The sequence below is a fragment of the Littorina saxatilis genome, linkage group LG8 (assembly GCF_037325665.1).
Source record: "Littorina saxatilis isolate snail1 linkage group LG8, US_GU_Lsax_2.0, whole genome shotgun sequence".
In the NCBI taxonomy this organism is placed as follows: Eukaryota; Metazoa; Mollusca; class Gastropoda; order Littorinimorpha; family Littorinidae; genus Littorina; species Littorina saxatilis.
The window spans coordinates 9,965,897-9,986,024 of record NC_090252.1 but is presented as its reverse complement, the minus strand read 5'-3'; the positions used below and the strand labels follow the sequence as shown (position 1 = coordinate 9,986,024).

The window sequence follows — 20,128 nt, the reverse complement described above, 5'->3', positions numbered from 1 at the left end:
ATATGAGTTGTTCACTATGCTCTATTTGGGAGGAAATATTCGAATCCTAAAAGTAATAGCAGTCTCGACTTACCCCAATGTTCTCTGCGCACTGCCTGTCTGGAAGAAACTACCGCTGGAAGAAAGACCACACTTAGCAACTACACAAAATATGTACATCACCGTGATATCAGTGTCTGGGCCTGACATGACTTAACAACATTAAAATACAAGGCACGAGGTTAAACAGAAAGAATATGCAGGGTCACTGAGGCTTACATTATAACTGACTTCACGCATGTTATAATGAATCAAATATATGTCACAGCATATGGTTGCATGTGTAAAGACCCGTACGAAGATACCGAGAGTAGCACCGGACGTCCAATCCAGGCAGGTTCGAATCCAGGCAAGAATGGCAACGGGTCATTCTTATGTGATGACTCAAGATCTTCAGCGATTCTCTGCACATTAACTTTAATAACACACACACACACACACACTTACACACACACACACTTACACACACACACACACACACACACACACACACACACACACACACACACGCACACAAAGTGCATAGGGTACATGCACTTGTTTCGCTGTTAGGTGACAAAATGTGCCTAACTCTCCAGTTCTTCTTTGAAAAAAAATCAACAAGTGGCTCAAAAACAATTGCAGTACTAAATGCATATTGCTCTTAACAATTAGCAGTGTAAACTCAGTCACCTAAATGCAAGCAATATAATGTGAATTACTTCTTCATCTGCTGGCTGCATTACATCATATGTGGTATACACTAATTTGAGCTTATGCATGATGAGTCAACAAAATGGAAAGTTTGTAGGTCAAATGGTGTGACATTTCTGATCTTTCGAAAAAATATTCTGATTTGGGGATTGCCTAAACAAAACGATCAAACTGCTTTTGTGAATGTCATAAAAAGTAAGATAGTATTTGAAAGGCCAAACCTTTAGCTTCTATCAGTTTATGAGATGATGTCATTAGATTGTTACGTCATAAAAGGAGTTTATAAAATACGTTACATTTTGGTGTGATTCAAAATGGGGTATTTTAACAAGCACCATGAACAATTATACGTCTTTGAAAGACTGTAGCTGAGGAATTATACAATGAAAATGGCTACAGATTTGAAATAATTAAGCTACATGAACTAAAGCTGCACTATATTCTATAATCTGAGAAAAAAATGGGAATTCAAAACTTGGGAAAAGAGAACAACTCTGACAAGCCAGAGCTATTCGCCATATTTTTCTACCAAGTTCTCGTTGCTGTAAACATTCAGCCTGCTAACAGCACGGCCACTCTCACAAATTATGCAGAAACCTTATTACCCAATCTCACTCACGAGTTCAACAGTCAGCGCCAAAACACTGGTGGAACCCACAACATTATTCTCCTCTTTGACAATGCCAGTCTGCATAAAATAAGTGCCGTAACTCAGTTCCCAGCTAGAATTCCAAATGATATCATTTTTGCCGCACACACCCTTCAGCCCCAGATCTCACCGACTGTGATTTCTGGTTATTCTCTTTTCTCTTTTTTACTTTACTTTGTTTATGGTAAGAAGTTTCACTGATTACAGGACCTCGCAAAAGCTGCAAAATCAGAGCTCAAAGCCATCCCGAAAAAGGCTATCTTAAGGCTTTTTCTGATAGGCTCAAGCACTTACGACGTTGGGTCGATGTAAATAAGAGGAAGAGTGGGCACACATGCACAATGCTCAAAACTATATGGTATACAAACATGAAAACATGCTTTCTTTCATAAAAACAAATACATCATACATCACATCAAATGATTAACAGCATCCAACGTTTTGCATCAGTAAGTTTATTTACCGACAAAGTTGGTCACCGCGGCCATCCAGTTTAGTCTCGTTACTCAACACTTTGCACGTGCATATAGGCCTATAAACTCTTGTGGGCATTATTTTACTTGTTCTGTTTTTCTTAGATTCGTAATATCTCTATTTGAGCACGTCTTGTTTTTTTTTTTTTTTTTTTTTTTTTTTTTTACAATTTTATTCAAATAAATAACAACAATCAACAATATCTCATACAATGAATTAAATACATCTTATCGAGTACAACAAGCTAACTTTTTTAACGTTTTGTTCTTCGAACACTCACACAAAAATGCTTCTTATCTGTAACTGCCTATTAAAAATACTTTCCAACGGTAAAAACGAATTTGTTTTTTTATATATACTAACGCACATCTTTCCGATTAAGATAATGTGGTTCAATTTATACATAGTTGCCTTTTTCACCATTACAAAATGCATACCAAATAAAACATCACTAACTTTCAAAACAATCTTAATTTCTAAAGTACGAAAAATAAATTCTTCAATAAACTTCCAGAATTTGTATACAACCGGGCATTCAAAAAAGAAGTGTTCAATGAAATCAGTTACATCACAACAGTAATTACATTTATTAGTTTCCGTTACTTTCATTTTACACAGGAGAATGTTGGTCGGATAAATGTTGTGCATAATTTTCCAGTGTAAAACTCTTAATCTAGTCTCTTGTGTTGACTGATGGGCAACTATCCAAGAACGTTCATCAATTTCTACATTAAACTTTCTCTTCCAAAATCCTCCGGAACATGGTACATCTGTTTTCATATTAATAATCTCTTTCCGATATTCTTTGGCACTTAACACATTTTTGCCGTTAAACAGTGGGGTAATACAAACATCATCAGTCACATTTACAACATTTTTCCTCATGAATAATGAGCACGTCTTGTAATGTGCACCATATTTGATATGACAATAAACCAAAGGCATACGTTGGAGGATAAAGCTCAAATCGTATTCCCCAAAACTATGATTACTGACAAAAGTCCAGTCCAACAGACAAGTTTGAATCTATCCCATTATTCCCTTTGCATAAGAGACAACAACTAACAACTCATTTAGAAACGTTCGGTCCAGTCTGTCCTAAATTTGGCAATGTCTGTCCGACTTTCAACACCAACAGCTCATGATTGCAACTCTCATCATCATCAGTCCCCTGACTGTGGGAGTCGTTGGGGGACATGAGGGCTAAGGAGGAAGAAACCCTTCTCCAGACTGCAACTCTATGTGACTTTAAAAGTACCCGCACATGATGGATACTGAGCTTGAAGGCCTTGTCTCTTAACTATTGATCTAGGCGGGTGTCGGCAAGTCAGTGTGTTAGGTAGTTTGGTTTATTAGCACTAGCCAGTTCAGTGAGCAGGTTCACCACGAGCGTGTCACCGGCACGGTTGGCCTAGTGGTAAGGCGTCCGCCCCGTGATCGGGAGGTCGTGGGTTCGAATCCCGGCCGGGTCATATCTAAGACTTTAAAATTGGCAATCTAGTGGCTGCTCCGCCTGTCGTCTAGCATTATGGGGTTAGTGCTAGGACTGGTTGGTCCGGTGTCAAAATAATGTGACTGGGTGAGACATGAAGCCTGTGCTGCGGCTTCTGTCTTGTGTGTGGCGCACGTTATATGTCAAAGCAGCACCGCCCTGATATGGCCCTTCGTGGTCGGCTGGGCGTTAAGCAAACAAACAAACAAACAAACAAAGAGCGTGTCCATCTTTCTCCGGCTGTCTCTACTCCTGCAGACTATGGAAATAGCAAACTGTATGCAGGGGTCGACACTAACTTATTTGGCCTGGGGCCACACTGGCCCCAGAGATGGAATTTGCTGGGGCGGAAAACAACAATCTGGGGCCCACTCTCAGTATTCACGTGCGGCAATGCATTGTTTGTTTTTCTTCATCGTACTGAAGCCAGGGAAATTCTTTCAACCATTTGACATTGAAATTACGACAGAGCTTCGCGCTTTTGGCTGCATCGGTCTCCTTTTTTCGTTTCTCTCCACCCTGTTCTTCATCTTCATTTCCAGGTCTTTTTACACCAGGGATGTGTCGCCACATTTTGCGTTTGGCATTTGAAGGCGATACTTATCTCTCACGCTAAAGAGCGCAATCTGGGAGTTATTTCCCTTGCGGCATTGTCCTTCGACGATTTCAATTTCTTTTTTTTTTGACTGCGGCATTGATCGTAACGCAAATTTCAGTGACGACTATGACTGGCGATTTTTAGTGATTGGCTCTGGCATTAGAAATTTCGGTTTGTCATTGTTGGAATTTATCCTAGGGCGGAGTGGGCCCCAAGCTTCGGCAATAATTGGGGCGGAACACAAAACTCTGGGGCGTTCCGCCCCCCGCCCCCGCTAGTGTCGAACCCTGGTAATAGTTATCATAATAACCCGTCATAATTTGTTATTCTTCTGAAAGTCTGTAGAATACCATGTCAGTTGGCGTGATGAATTTGTTCATTGGCAGCAGCCCGTTGTTTGAGCTGCGCTGTGAGCAGTTCCATCAACCGCTTCTCTTTCTCCAGCCGTTTCTTCTCGAGCAGCTTGTTGACTGTGTAGAGGAAAGGGTTGATGGCCGAGTTGAGGGGCAGCACGAAGATGGCCATGGCCACGTTCACCTCGCCAGAGATGGACACTCCAGTGGACGACAGAATTCCCAGCAGGCCGATGGGGAACCAGCAGAGAAAGTCCGATATGGCGATGATGATGAGTCGTTGTGCTAGCCTCTGGTCCTTGCTGGACCGTTTGGTGACCCTGTCGGCGTGCTGCAGGCTGTTTTTCTGCACGGACAAGTAAATGAGGAGCTGGCCCACAGCGATCAGCATGAACAGCACGAAGTTGAAGACTATGAGCAGGCTGAAAGAGTAGTCGTGACCGGGGAACTCTTTCCTGGTGATAGGCAGCGGAATGCAGATTCCATTGAAACTGTAGAAACCCCAGTGAGTTGTAGGAGGAAGCAGGGGGATGAGGGCTAGCACCACACCCACCACCCACACCAAGCCCGAGGCCAGGGTCCCGCTCTTCTTGCTGAAGCGAACCCGGCTGAAGGGGAAACGCAGCACGAGCAGCCTGTCCAGCGTGATCAGACAGACCACCAGGGCCGACACTTCGCTGGACGTCATAGACAGAAAGCCAGCTACCTTGCAGGCAACGCTTCTCCTCCAGCTGACGTCATTCCACAGGTAGGAGCCCAGGTAGTGTCCGTCCGCCACACCGATGATGGCCAGGTATACGCCCATCAGAAAGTCAGACACACACAGCGTGACAGTGAACACCTCGAAGCCGTTTTTCATCTTGCTGAAAAGCACGCGAGCAATGAAGGCCGTCAGATTGCCAAGCAAGGCCAGGGCGGCGAAGAACGCCAGAAAGACGCGGTAGATGTTGGAACGCAGCAGGTTGTCACAGGAGGACACCTCGTCACTCGGCGCAATGCATGAAGCCAGGTTGAAGCCAGGAGGAAGCATCTGAGGGCAGCACAGTTTGTAGTTGTCCGCCATGATCTTTTGAAGTTCCTCAAGGTCTTGCAAAACATCGCGAGGAAAGTAGGTCAGGGGACAGCCACGCACGTCCATCACGTGAAGAGAAGCGGGAGTCTTGAAGTCGTCAGTGGACAGTGTGTCTACCTCACAGTCACTAAGGTTGAGGATACGAATGCTGGGAAAAGGGATGAGGATACTCATGTGAAACTGAGACATCTTTACGCGTGACAGGTCAAGAGTGTGAAGACTGGTGATTAGAACGGGTGGTGCACCCTGCTTCGGGAAGATGGAGGCCAGAGGATTGCCAGCAAGAGATAGGTGTTGCAGGTTCGATAGGTAAGAGAGGTGTTGACTGGTGATTTCATTCAGATAGTTGTCGCTCAGGTGCAGAGTGTGCAGGTTGTGAAGGCTTACATTTGACAAATCCCTTAGTCCACAGCTATCCAAGTTCAGGTAAATCAGCATCGTGTTGTTGTTGACATCGGCAGCTTGCATCCCGCTACCACTGGCATCTAAGAAACGCAGGTCAGGAAACTGCTCTACCTGGAAAATGACCTCACAGAAGAAGGCGTGTCCGTAGCAGACACAGCCTGAAGGACACGAGATGTCACACAGAAGTTCATCGTCGTGCTGCGGGCAGTGGAACACCCCGTCACAAATCTCGGCGCGTGTGAGACAGACGGCGGACCTACGGCAGCGATAGAAACCAGGACACGTGTAGTGGTCACAGCCAGCCTCGTCCTCGCGGCCCTGACAGTCGTACACACCGTTACAGCGCGTGAAGACGGGAAGGCAGTAGCCACTACCTGGACACTGAAAATGGGCGGCTGGACACTCCAGGGATTGGTTATTGAAAGTATGGGTGCTGTTCAAAGGGATCATCTCAACTTGTCCGTAACCATTAAACTTGACGACGACAGGCCAAACGATTTGACGCCCAGAGAAATTTTGTTGCACTGTGCATCGATTTTCGTCGCTTCCATCTAAACAGTCGTTGGCATCATTGCACACTGCCTGGCGTTTTACACACTGAAAGCAGGTCAACATGTCAAACTTTTTTCTAGCAAAAGGCATAGTTAAGTAAATATAGATCGGGGGACACAGAGGCATTTGTTCTGTTATTTCAACGAATCCAATTGTGTAATATACAGACGCATGCCAGTGAAATGACTTGGTATGTTAGTATATTTGTAGATCACATGACTTATTTAAGCGCAGGAGCTACCATAAAATACACCGTTTTTCTCTTTAAGTCATGTGACCGTAACATTTATGAAACAGAACTGTTTGTGTTAAAATTTGGTGTGCATTTGCTTCAATGTATGTAGAATGATAGTATATGATTCTAAATCAATTTGCTTTTAGATTGACTTTAGTGAAAATTATCAAATGTTAAATAAGCAAAGCGTTGAATTGATGTCGTTTGGCTTCGACAAAACTGTTTGAAATTTCACAATGACAGAAGAAATCTTGCTTTCTGGCTTAACTGCGAAGATTGTTCTGCTCGACACAGCAGAGTTCAAGGGACACAACTCCCTGGAGCACACTCTTTCTTTACAAGAAGCAATTTCCCCTGACTAGAACAATCTGTTATTCCCGCTTCAAGACATCAAATCTGATATCATCGAAAGCAGTTCGAGCGGACACTCCTTATTCAAATGTAAATCACCACAGGTAAGTGAATTATATCTCACATTTCCGTTTTTCTTGACCTATATCCCTAATTCCGTACTTTCAAATTTTCAAAACATCCGTCTCGCGCCATAACGAGGTTTCGAATAGATACCGGTCTTTCGACGCAAATTAAAATCTTTTAATAATTCGCACTTTCGTCGAAAAGGTCAGTGTTCAAATGAAAATATGTTTGTGTTTTGCATACACGCTTTGGGGACTATGTGACGGGAGGCGAAGTTGGTCTGAAATTTTTCATCTGCAGCTAGCTCCGCACACTTCACTGAGGAAAACACAGACCTGTCCGTTGCGACATTCGAAGTGACGTTCCCGGTCACACGGCACGTGCACACAGAACTGTTCATCACTGTTGTCGCTGCAGTCGGGCCTGAAGTCACACACCAGGCTGTACGGTACACTCTCTAGACTGTTGGTGCACATAAAAGATGGCGGTAGCGGCGTTTTGTCAAGACTACAGGAAGAATACAACTGCGCCCAGCATGCAGTTAGTGGGTCACATGACAGGAAGCTGTGAGTCACATGTCCTAACGGGCAGACCACAAAGTTCGTTGAGTTCTGTACTGACTGTGAAGATGCGTCCATGGCGGCTATTTCCACTCTTTGTTGTGTCTGGAAAATTGTCAAGTTTAGTATCCCATATTTACTCCATTCATAAACAGTACACTATGTAGCCGTAATCCTTAGACATACACAAATTCTCACGGAAGGAATCAAATTTCAAATTAAAAAGGCTTGCTTTTCAACGCCGTTGCAGCAGCAAGACTAGTTCTAAAAGCACGAAAAAAGAGATCATGTCAAACCACTACTCCGCTCTCTCCACTGGTTACCTGTTGAAGCCCGCATTCACTACAAACGTTGTACTCTCTGTCATAGCTTTTTCTGTCAAACATCTCCTGTTTATTTCTCCGATCTTTTGACTGTGTATACACAGTCCGGACAGCTTCGCTCCTCTGCTGATTCCTGACTTTCGCATCCCCCATGTTAGAACTAAAACTTTTGGTCACAGGTCCTTCCCTTATGCTGCCCCTAAACAATTGAACTCCCTCCCCCATAACATTCGCTACACGGACTCGACTCCCGCCTTTAAAACCGCTTTAAAACCCAACAGTTTAAACTCTATCTGGAATAATATACAACTCTTTACCTGTCTTGTTTAAAGAGATGGCTGTACATAATGGGTGTTGTGTCACAGTGGCACAGCGTGTGTGTGTGTGTGTGTGTGTGTGTGTGTGTGTGTGTGTGTGTGTGTGTGTGTGTGTGTGTGTGTGTGTGTGTGTGTGTGTGTGTGTGTGTTTTAAGTTGAGATTTTTCAATGTTTATTGTACATGATTTATTGTGAGTTGTGCATCTATTACATGGTATTGTCCATAAGTGGATAATCTGTTGCTGTAAGTTTATTGTTACGTTATTTTTTTAGAATGTTTATGTATTTGATGTTAAAATAAACTTGGCCAATAAATTATTGCAACAAAATTAAGGCAATAATTCCCGTATCATTTCATTAAAACTGTATATGCCAGTTAAGGCCATTCATTTGACTATCAGGTTCCCTTTTGGATTAAAGATATCTTTCACAGGGATGGTTAATTACGCCTTAGCGTTCTTGTTTCTATCTGTCAACAATTTTCCGGAATTTGGTCAACTTGACTCCCACGTTACCTGTGTCTGTATGGAAGAGCCCGTGTCACAGATGAAGTTGAAAGGTAAACGTTTATTACACACCGACCAGGCTGACGAGAATTGGTTAAAAAAAGAATCCAATTTTCTTGGGGTACTAAGGGTGACGCACGCAGGTCTGACATAATAATCGCTATCCACGACAGGGATGTAATACGCAATACTGCCATCTGCGTGTTGCCATGTCTTGCGGTATCTGAAACACAGATTTTAAATTATCTCTTCGGTAATGTTTAATGTTAAAAAAAAGAAAATCTGTACTCACCAACACTAGTATAGCTCACACAAAACATGTCAAATGTTGGTCTATGGAGGCTTCTTCGGGACTTAAACAAACAGACTAACAAATACGAACCTGGGTGGTCGTAACTGACAGGTGGTCTTACCAATTGAGAGGTGGTCGCCGGGGCAGGTTCAACTGATATACTTAAAGATAGTATACCAAAGGCGCCATATTGGAAAGATTTCTGACGATTTGAACCTTAAAAGTTCAAGGGACATTCGTTGTACTGTCATTTAATAACACATGGAATGATTTGCTCAAAACCGCTAAGAAACTATGCCAAATAGTTAAATGAATTTTATTCAGCGAACGGTTTGCTTCGCCCAGCTCTCCTGTCAGGAGTGCGGATTTCTGGTCGTCATCATTATTTATTTAGTTTTCATAGCTACCCATTCGTCAAAGCAGATCAAGACCGTTGAATTGAGGAAGTCAACCCTACAGTCTAGCTTACGCATGCAAATTCCGTGCCATACAGGGCTAAAACGCTTCGCATAACAGAAACAAACAAAATATCCATTGGAGAATATTACGGTCTGCAATGACTATTAAACACAGCATTCAGATTTGAAAAATAGAACGCTCAAACACTGATTCTAAAACCGTCCGCGTGTGCGTATAGTCATCCATTCAACTCCCAAAACGAACTGTCGGCTCAATTTCAAATCTGTATCTCTAGGAAAAGCGCAAGCAATACTCATAGACTGCGATGTCTTGCTTCATAGGAAGCTTCGAAAACGAGTCCCGTTGTCTCTTAATGGTCTCAATGTGTACTTGTCATATTTAAGTACGTAAGCACTATCAAAATGCAATTCAACAATTTTCTCGCACAACAAGTTGCACGTACGCCTTGAGCGATTTTATTTTAAGAATTATCTTCTGTGGATGAAGTTGCCTCCCTTCAAGTAATGATAAAGCACGGACCATTGAAAAAAGAGTCGCGGTTGTTCCCCTTGTTCCAAGACGGAAACCGAAACAGCAGCACTGACAACCGATGGCTAAACTAAAAAAAAAAAAAAAATTAAAAAAAAACCCACTGCCAAAGAAAAGAAATCATTAAAAAAAAAAGTTCAAACCTGGCTACAACAATTGTTATTTTCAAATGCAAACGGGTGTCTGAAAGTTCTAAGGGAATTGTGTGTCATAAAGGAATGTCAAAATTATGTGTTTACCCGCAGACACAGATGCGCAAAAAGCTTGGAAAGGGTAAGTTCTAATATGAAATGTAGCAGCGTTAGTCAATCTGCTATCAAGAAAAATTACTTCATCTGAAAAGTTGTAGTATGTACTGTACTGGTACATGGTCCGCCTACCAGCAAGTTATTTACAAATTCTTGAACCAAACTGCCCCCCCTCCCCCCCACCCCACACACGCCCGAGACCTTACCCCTTCAAAAAAAAGCAGAAAAAACAAAAACAAAAACACACAAGCATTAAGCCAGGTACATAACATGAGGAGAACAAGGGGAACAACCGCGACTCGCCTTTAAATGGTCCGTGCTTTTTCATTACTTGAAGGGAGGTAACTATACATCCCTAAAACAATTTTTTTTAAATAATCGCTCAAGACGTACTTGCAACTTTTGTGCGAGAACATTGTTGAATTGCATTTTGAAAGTGTTAACGTACTGTACTCTGACGAGTCTGGGATGCCCACTGATAACACAGCCGTTTTCAATTTGAGTAACTCAGCGCTCAGACGTTTATTTCAAGGTACTTCGAGTGTGCGGTCACATAACTACAACCCCCAACCTAAACTGCATAGCTCTTGCAGCTATCTGACACAGTGTTCTTGTTAGATATACTCCCTTTAACAGGACAATAGGTTTACTTACATTGGCGGGAAAGTGACGGGCGAAGTACTGAGTCCTATGAACACAATGTCAAGGAGCCCGCGCACATACTGCAGAGCGTTCCAGTTTGAGGGTTTGTTCAGACTGGCCAGTTTCCCGCCACGAAGACGACACTGCGCATCTGCATCATTCCAAGACACTTTTGGTAGGGATTTCTGAAAAAGACAACATCAGAAGAAACAAGTCGCGTAAGGCGAAAATACAACATTTAGTCAAGTAGCTGTCGAACTCACAGAATGAAACTGAACGCAATGCAACGCAGCAAGACCGTATACTCGTAGCATCGTCAGTCCACCGCTCATGGCAAAGGCAGTGAAATTGACAAGAAGAGCGGGGTAGTACTTGCGCTGAGAAGGATAGCACGCTTTTCTGTACCTCTCTTCGTTTTAACTTTCTGAGCGTGTTTTTAATCCAAACATATCATATCTATATGTTTTTGGAATCAGGAACCGACAAGGAATAAGATGAAGGTGTTTTTAAATTGATTTGGACAATTTAATTTTGATAATAATTTTTATATTTTTATTTTTCAGAGCTTGTTTTTAATCCAAATATAACATATTTATATATTTTTGGAATCAAAAAATGATAAAGAATAAGATGTACGTAAATTTGGATCGTTTTATAAAAAAAATATTTTTTTTACAATTTTTAGATTTTTAATGACCAAACTCACTCATTAGTTTTTAAGCCACCAAGCTGAAATGCAATACCAAATCCCGGCCTTCGTCGAAGATTACTTGACCAAAATTTCAACCAATTTGGTTGAAAAATGAGAGCGTGACAGTGCCGCCTCAACTTTCACGAAAAGCCGGATATGACGTCATCAAAGACATTTATCAAAAAAATGAAAAAAACATATGGGGATTTCATACCCAGGAACTCTCATGTCAAATTTCATAAAGATCGGTCCAGTAGTTTAGTCTGAATCGCTCTACACACACAGACAGACAGACAGACAGACAGACACACACACACACACACACACACACACACACACACACACACACACACCTGACCACGACCCTCGTCTCGATTCCCCCCTCTACGTTAAAATATTTAGTCAAAACTTGACTAAATATAAAAAGAAAACTGTGTCTGTCGTACGCTCCTTACAGCTCATATTCATTGGGTGAAAGTGGCTTCGCGAAGTCTCCTTTACGATGCTTTGGCACGGAATCGTCGGCAAATAGACGTCACCGTCGGGTTTGAACATGTTTCCGACAGGTCCCACTCTAATGATAGACCCGTCCAATGTATGAGGGTTGTTCTCTAGAGTTGGGTACCACAGAGGGTCATTTGACAGCTTTGTTCGTTACTACGCTTATTTATGTGTGTCTGAATGTTGCTTGATGATGTCAAAGCTATTAAATAGTATTTGCACTAAAAAATGAAGTGTTGTGTATTCGTAATTTGGGTGAATACGTCAAATCGAGAGGTCAAAATGGCGGATAATTTGTGACATGCTGTTTGATGAAGCAATAACTCGGTCGTACGGAATGAAAGAAACATGAAACAGCACATGGACAGTTTATAAATTACCACAAATGCATGCATTTTCAATAGAATAAGTACTTCTTGAAGGTGATCAACACAATGTGAAATAGTAACCATAGTTTTATGGCCGTTTTATGTGGTCAACTTCGTAAGTGTCGTTTCACAGCAGCCCCAGCTTCATTTGCACAACACAGACCCATTTATCACAAACGCACGACTATTTTTGGCTGACACTACTTTAGCACACTTCGTTACACGCGTGTAAAACGCAAGGTCAAAGCAAATAACGTCCACAGTTTTTGTAATCTGTCCATTACAAACTTCCAGAGCACTTGGTTTCCCCTTTTTATATTTAGTCAAGTTTTGACTAAATATTTTAACATCGAGGGGGAATCGAAACGAGGGTCGTGGTGTATGTGCGTGTGTGCGTGTGTGCGTGTGTGCGTGTGTGTGTGTGTGTGTGTAGAGCGATTCAGACTAAACTACTGGACCGATCTTTATTAAATTTGACATGAGAGTTCCTGGGTATGAAATCCCCATATTTTTTTTGTTTTTTATTTTTTTGATAAATGTCTTTGATGACGTCATATCCGGCTTTTCGTGAAAGTTGAGGCGGCACTGTCACGCCCTCATTTTTCAACCAAATTGGTTCAAATTTTGGTCAAGTAATCTTCGACAAAGCCCGGACTTCGGTATTGCATTTCAGCGTGGTGGCTTAAAAATTAATTCATGACTTTGGTCATTAAAAATCGGAAAATTGTAAAAAAAAAATAAAAATTTATAAAACGATCCAGATTTACGTTTATCTTATTCTCCATCATTTGCTGATTCCAAAAACATATAAATATGTTATATTCGGATTAAAAACAAGCTCTGAAAATTAAATATATAAAAATTATTATCAAAATTAAATTTTCCAAATCATCTTATTCCTTGTCGGTTCCTGATTCCAAAAACATATAGATATGATATGTTTGGATTAAAAACACGCTCAGAAAGTTAAAACAAAGAGAGGTACAGAAAAGCGTGCTATCCTTCTTAGCGCAACTACTATCCCGCTCTTCTTGTCAATTTCACTGCCTTTGCCATGAGCGGTGGCCTGACGATGCTACGAGTAAAATGGCATTGCGTTCAGTTTCATTCTGTGAGTTCGACAGCTACTTGACTAAATATTGTATTTTCGCCTTACGCGACTTGTTTCTGTTACGATGATATCGTTGTTTGTCCTGTTATTTTATTGAAACGGATTTTGTAGCAAACTTTTTTTTGTACTAAACTACACAGCATCCTTGCGGAAGGATATCTATGCATCGGTTGTCCCGTTGCGTGGTAACGTCACCGCTAGCAGACGGTTTTAAGTTTGGTTTATCGTGTGCTAGATCTTGTTACGATGATATTTGACCACTCTTTAAAATGACTAAAAAATCCCAAAAAATCATGAAATAGCTTTATTTATATACTGAAAGGCAAAAGAAACGCAATTTGTTTTCAGAACGATATTTTCAAGATAATGTCTTATTATCATGTGCCTATGTTTTCTCTCTGTGTCTGTCTCTGTCTATCTCTGTCTCTCTCTCTCTATATGTCTCTCTATGTCTGTCTGTGTCTGTCTGTCTGTCTGTCTGTCTCTCTCTCTCTCTCTCTCTCTCTCTCTCTCTCTCTCTCTCTCTCTCTCTCTCTCTCTCTCTCTCTCTTTCAGAATATTTAGAGAACGAGAGTTCCGAGTTCTCTGTTTGTATCTCTCTCTGTCTCGCTGTCTCTGTTTCTCTGTCTCTGTCTGTCTCTCTCTTATTTTTTTTATTTTTTTGTTTGTTTTTTTTCTCTTTTTTTCTCTTTTTTTATTTTTTTTTTTTCGATTGTTATTTTGTTAAACATTTTGTACTAGTGTTAACGGATGTGTAGCTGATCGGAGCAACTTTATTCCCAAATGAAAGGTATAACTATGTCAATGTAATTTTGTAATTGTTGAGTTCTCCTTATGTAATTCCTTAAATGCACATTGTGTTGCATTCCATACAATGTATTTCTGTATTTTATATGATTGAATTTATATTTTTTATGTGTGTCTGTCTATATGTGTTGTATAAAGGACAGGTTGGAAGAATAGGCTTTGCCTAAAACCTTTATCCTTTTGTAATAAAGTTCTGAGTCTGAGTCTGAGTCTCTCTCTCTTTCTCTCTCTCTCACTCTCTCTCACTCTCTCTCTCTCTCTCTCTCTCTCTCTCTCTCTCTCTCTCTCTCTCTCTCTCTCTCTCTCTCTCTCTCTCTCTCATTCTTTTCTCTATTCTTTTCCTCTTTGAACCTCAGTTACAATATGACTCGCTCTGAGTATGATACTGTGAGCGATGCTGAACAGTTTAAACATAAACAGATTGGGTTATAAATAGCAATAATATCATTCTTTCGTTTAACATGGACAATCTTCGAAAATGTACAATATTTTCAATCAATTATAATTTAGCTATAATTCTCTCCGTGAACAAGCATTTGCACACTTTCTCTCTCTCTCTATCCTCTCTCTCCCCATCCTCTCTCTCTCTCTCTCCTCTCTTCTCTCCCTCTCTCTCTTTCTCTATATTTAGTCGTCCTCTCTCTCTCTCTCTCTCTCCCCTTCTCCCCCTCTCTCTCTCTCTCTTCTCTCCCTCTCTCTCTTTCTCTATATTTAGTCGTCCTCTCTCACTCTCTCCCCCTCTCCCACTCTCTCTCTCTCACCCTCCCTGGCACTCTCCTTCTCTCTCGCTCTCTCTTCCCCACCCCTCCCTCCGCTCTTTCTCTCCTTCTCTCTCTCTCGCCCTCTCTCTCTCTCTCTCTCCTACCCTCCCTCTCCCCCTCCCTCCCTCTCTCCCTTTCTCAAACTCTCTCTCTCTCTCTCTATCTCTCTCTCTCCCTCTCTCTCTCTCCCTCCCTCACTCTCCCTCCCTCACTCTCTCTCTCTCTCTATCTGTCTCTCTCTGTCTTTTCTCTCTCTCTTACTCTCTCTCTCTCCCCTCTCTCTCTCTCTCTCTCTCTCTCTCTCTCTCTCTCTCTCTCTCTCTCTCTCTCTCTCTCTCTCTCCCTCTCTCTTGTTCTCCTGTCTCTTCTCTTATTTCCAAATGATGCTTACCATAAAAATACATTGGTTTTTTTCTCTCGGATATTTGAATCTTGTAAAATATAAAAATGTTTGAGATGAACTAGCGCATGTGAGTGCCACGATCTGGAAAAAAACAGAGTGATTATCATACCCAGCGAAAAAGCTTCCAGCATTTGTCACCAGCGTCGAGGTATCCGCGTCCACATCTGGCACTAGAGTACGGACAGTCGTCTTCATCTCTACCGTCCGCACAGTCGTCTTCCAGGTTACAGGTGGAGAAGTGTTCTTTCAACGTCGGCCAGTGAGGTACAGAGCAGTTCCATCGCCCGCCCTCCAGCTTCTGGAGTTTGTCACTGTCGTTGTGCAGCGAGAAGACAAGCTGGAAGTCTGTGGATTCAAGGCATACTCGTTCTCGTGAACAAAGATCGGATAAACATCTCAGATCTGGTCAGGCTGAATTCGGTTACATACCACACATCCACACCCTAACAGCTGGCTGTGAAAAGTTGGACTTCTTTATGAATACATGTCTGAAAAGCCACCAGCCTAACAAAAAACGTGTCTGCGCACAAGCACCACCCGGGCTGGTAATATCTGGTATATGTGACCAAGTGGAGGGATGGTCTCATTCAATGTAAGACCACGGCCAGATTTTCGTTTGTGCATTGTTGATGGTGAATGCATGTTAATTTATTTTTAATATACTTTCTTATGTGATAACCAATGTGCTGTATTTTCTCAGTTTTGCTGATGTTATACGCTTGGTACACATATTTACTCATTTTCCTTAAATAACATGTGATAACATTACTTCATAGCTAAGCACATGATTTTACCTATGGCACAACACAAATCTCTAGCCTCCCTCTCTGAGATGCGTTTGAAGACAGACTGTTACAAGAGAATAAATGTATATACATAATTATGATAGAATATTGATGTATGAATTGAAGAAATGTATAAGAACACAAGAATGTATGAATGACAAAGAACAAATGTTTATTTTTGAATGTTTTATGTATGTTTTATTACGGACACAAAAGCTCAGCAATGCAATTTCTCTTTTAGAGATTAATAAAGTTATTGTATTGTATTGTATTGTATTGTATTGTAAATTATTATGACCTGAAAAAAACATGGGAACGTGATTATACTGATGTCGCAAATGTTGACACCGCAGACACAGCAGCAATGCTCAATATGCTGTTGATTATTGTCCATTTGTGAAATGTAACGCGTAGCGCTAAAAGTAAGTGTAAATAGTGTGTGCCACCGACCAGTGTGCCAGTTTCAGTTGTATGTACAGTCACACACACAGACACCATGTTTGTCATAACATTTATTTGTTTAACTGATTAAAAGGGCACGACATAGCGTTTACCCTCTTTTTTTTTGGTCGTCCTTACACCTGTTCCCTTGTCCTGTTGTGCTCTCACACCGCCCCGTCCCTGCACTCGCTGCTCCAACCACCTCTGAATTTCATTCCGCTGCCAGACTTGTCGATTTTACAGACGCTCCAGGGGGGGATGTCGAGTCGCTGCGGTAGGCTACCCTCGGAAGATGACACTGCACTTCTGCTGAGTCACTTTGACGGTGTTCAGTAGTGGGTCTGTCCCGAGCTAACGGACGCAGCCCACTACCTTCTATGCCCCCTACAAACGTCATTCACTTTAAGTCGCGGAGCCAGACTGAGTGAGCGTCCCTCCGTCGACCCCCCAGAACGTCACACGTTGAAGACTGACAGCAGAACTACTATTCAGGGAAGGATCGAACAGGAACACTGAGACCAAGGTCACCATGAAGGGCCACAAGAGCATGATGCTTTGGATTTCCAATTTGGTTTTTGAGACTACGTGACAGGGCAGCACTCTACGCTTACTGTCATTATATATCCTGGCGTCAACCAGGCCCGAGAACTGCCGCACCTGCAGTGTTGGTCAGGTATACAGAACCTGAGCACCCTCAAAGTCGCAATCGTTAAGTGAATGACACTCGGCTGTGTGATCCCAGCCTTCCCATAAAAACCATAGCACTTCCACTCTGGGTAGGAGCCGACCGTAGCCCGAAAAACCCACATGACCCTGATGGGATTCGAACCCACGACCTCCCGGCCCGCAGCCCGATGCGCTAACCACTGCGCTACGGGGGCCGGTCGTTTTCCCAAACTTACAACAACAACAAAAATAGCACGGCAACATTTTAGATGGTGAGCCAAACCAGAAAGAGTATGCCTTTAAGATTGTGAGTTCAGACATTAGCATGATTGATTAATTAAGATACTTGCATGTAAATAGGGCTGGACACATGGACGTCTGTTATGCGGTTTTATTCATTAGTAAAAATTGTGTCCTATTGTGTTGGTCTTAAAGGAGTACTATTGGCCCATAAAGCTGTCTCAAATCGCCTGAAGAACTACCCAGTTTGGTTTGGGTTTAATCTAAAGACCACACAGATATAAAATATAAAATGCTTTGTTTGGTCTACTATAATTACAACACACGACGAATGTCTCAGGATCAGTGTTCGTAGGGCCGGACTACCGGGGGGGTTATGGGGGTTGCGCAACCCCCCCCCCCCCCCCCCTAGCCTAAACATGTACCTTACTTATTTTTTTTTTTTATTATTGCTTATTTTATGCCGTTTTATGCAAGGAGCGACCATTTTCCTATCTCAGAATATGACCTACCCGTCAGCTTCAGGGGGCTTCGCCCCCTGACCCCCACAACGAGGGGGGGTGGGGGGGTGGGTTCTAGGGTTTCCGGACCCCCCCCCCCCAGCCAAAAAATAAAAATATTGAATGAGGTATGCATTTCTTTATTTTACATTGAGTTTCAATTTTTTGGGTATTAATCAGTGACAAAATCTGCTGCCTGAAACTGGTAATGATCATCCTCAGAATGCACCAGATTGCACCATTTTGCATCCTTTTTTTCAAAATTTTCCGGGGGGGCATGCCCCCGGACCCCCCTAGCAAGCTAGGCGCTTCGCGCCGTCGGCTCGGCGCTTTGCGCCTTCACACCCATATCTTCACAATATACTTTTGAAAAAACCAGTCATAAAATGAACTGATCCGCCCCTGCCGCCAGGGGGGACATCCCCCTGGACTACCACTGGCAACCCCCCCCCCCCTCCTCTTCGCCTAGTCCGGCCCTGGTTCGAATTTTCAGATATTCAATATGTAATTATATATATATGGGTAGTGCTTGAGATGGTACCTGCTCCAAATGACTGTCTTTGTTTACGCCATTTAAGCCCCGCACAGCATGTTTTGTTTAATCGCTCGCTAGATGCCAGATCTGAATGTCTAAATTCTTTTTGACCGAGGTCTTGACGAATACGTAGCGGCGTTACGCAAATGCGCAGAACTCACGAACTGCGTATGCTCAAAGGCGGTTGGTCTTGTCGCGTGCGGAATGTAAATTTCGCTGCAACGTTCAACAAAACATTACGACAGCTACTCCCCTGTCGTAAGTCTTTGAGGGCAAAATACATTTGTGCAGTCGCCACTGCACTACATGCTGCGATAGGGAGCATGCCGACTACTTGGCCTGTTTTCTTTTCACGCAACGTGTAGCGGGCTGGGGAAAAAATAATCACCTCAATAATCTGCAGTGCGTCGTCTGTCCTGATGGCGTTACATAGGTTAGCGCCGGGCCTAACGTAACTCACACGTGTCAAAGAAGCAACATTATGTACTCCTATTTTTGAACATATTTCAAATCTGATGTTTAAACTAAGGATCCTGATCAATCAACCTCTATTTTTTACAGTCTAAATTATATTTAATAAATCAGCACACACAAATTAAAGAAACAAAGCAAGAAAACAAATAACAAAAAAATGTATTTATGTCTTGTCTGAATGCGTATATGTGGTGATTGTTTCAAGTACTTGACACCCGGCCAGAGAGATAGAGAAAGATAGATAGATAGAGAGAGAGAGAGAGAGAGAGAGAGAGAGAGAGAGAGAGAGAGAGAGAGAGGGGGGAGAGGGAGAGAGAGAGAGAGAGGGGGAGAGAGAAAGAGAAAGAGAGAGAGAGAGGGAGAGAGAGAGAGGGGGGGGAAGAAAGAGAGAGAGAGAGGGAAAGAGAGAGGGAGAGAGAGGGGTAGAGAGAGGGAGAGAGAGAATGAGAGAGAGACAGAGAGAGACAGAGAGAGAGAGAGAGACAGAGATATGTATGTGAATAATGCCGGGCAGGACAGGCTCGTCAACCCTGGAAGGCAGCTGTCCTAGGAGAAGATCACTCCAAAATTAAAACGAGGGCAGAGGAGGCTCACTATCCCTGCAAGGAAACTCCTCTAGGAGAAGGACCACTCCAAATTTAAACCCACGTAGTCCCCCGAAGACGGAAGACATCGGCCATTAGGCGGGGAGCAGACCGGATGTCTACGCTTACTACGACAAATGATTGTGTCTAGGTCGAATGTTCGTATGTGAATAATATGTATGCGACTGACACACGCTCACTACTCTGACTATGTTGTCTCTAGCTCTCTCTGTTCCCCAATTTCTTGGGGTCACATATGTATGTTAGAATCACACACACACACACACACATAATTATTCTTAGTTACAACGCCTGCATACAGGAACAATAAATCGCGAGTCGCTTTCTTACATTCATGTTCAAGGGACATAATTACATTCTTACTGTTCACGAAGATAGTTGATTTAGGACACTGAGCTTATAGTTTAGGGTTTTGCAAACAGTGA

At 42.5% G+C, this 20,128-nt stretch overlaps 1 protein-coding gene across 1 annotated transcript; it reads right to left on the bottom strand.

Annotated features, from left to right (window-relative positions):
* Positions 1–4,299: 4,299 nt before the first annotated feature.
* Positions 4,300–19,771, bottom strand: LOC138974501 (G-protein coupled receptor GRL101-like). Its single transcript, XM_070347219.1, has 5 exons — positions 19,747–19,771; positions 15,596–15,802; positions 10,828–10,966; positions 7,315–7,402; positions 4,300–6,372 (listed from the first exon to the last, which is right to left on the bottom strand). The coding sequence occupies exons 1-5, from the start codon at positions 19,769–19,771 to the stop codon at positions 4,300–4,302; spliced, it is 2,532 nt and encodes an 843-aa protein (XP_070203320.1).
* Between the last annotated feature and the right edge of the window lie 357 nt (positions 19,772–20,128).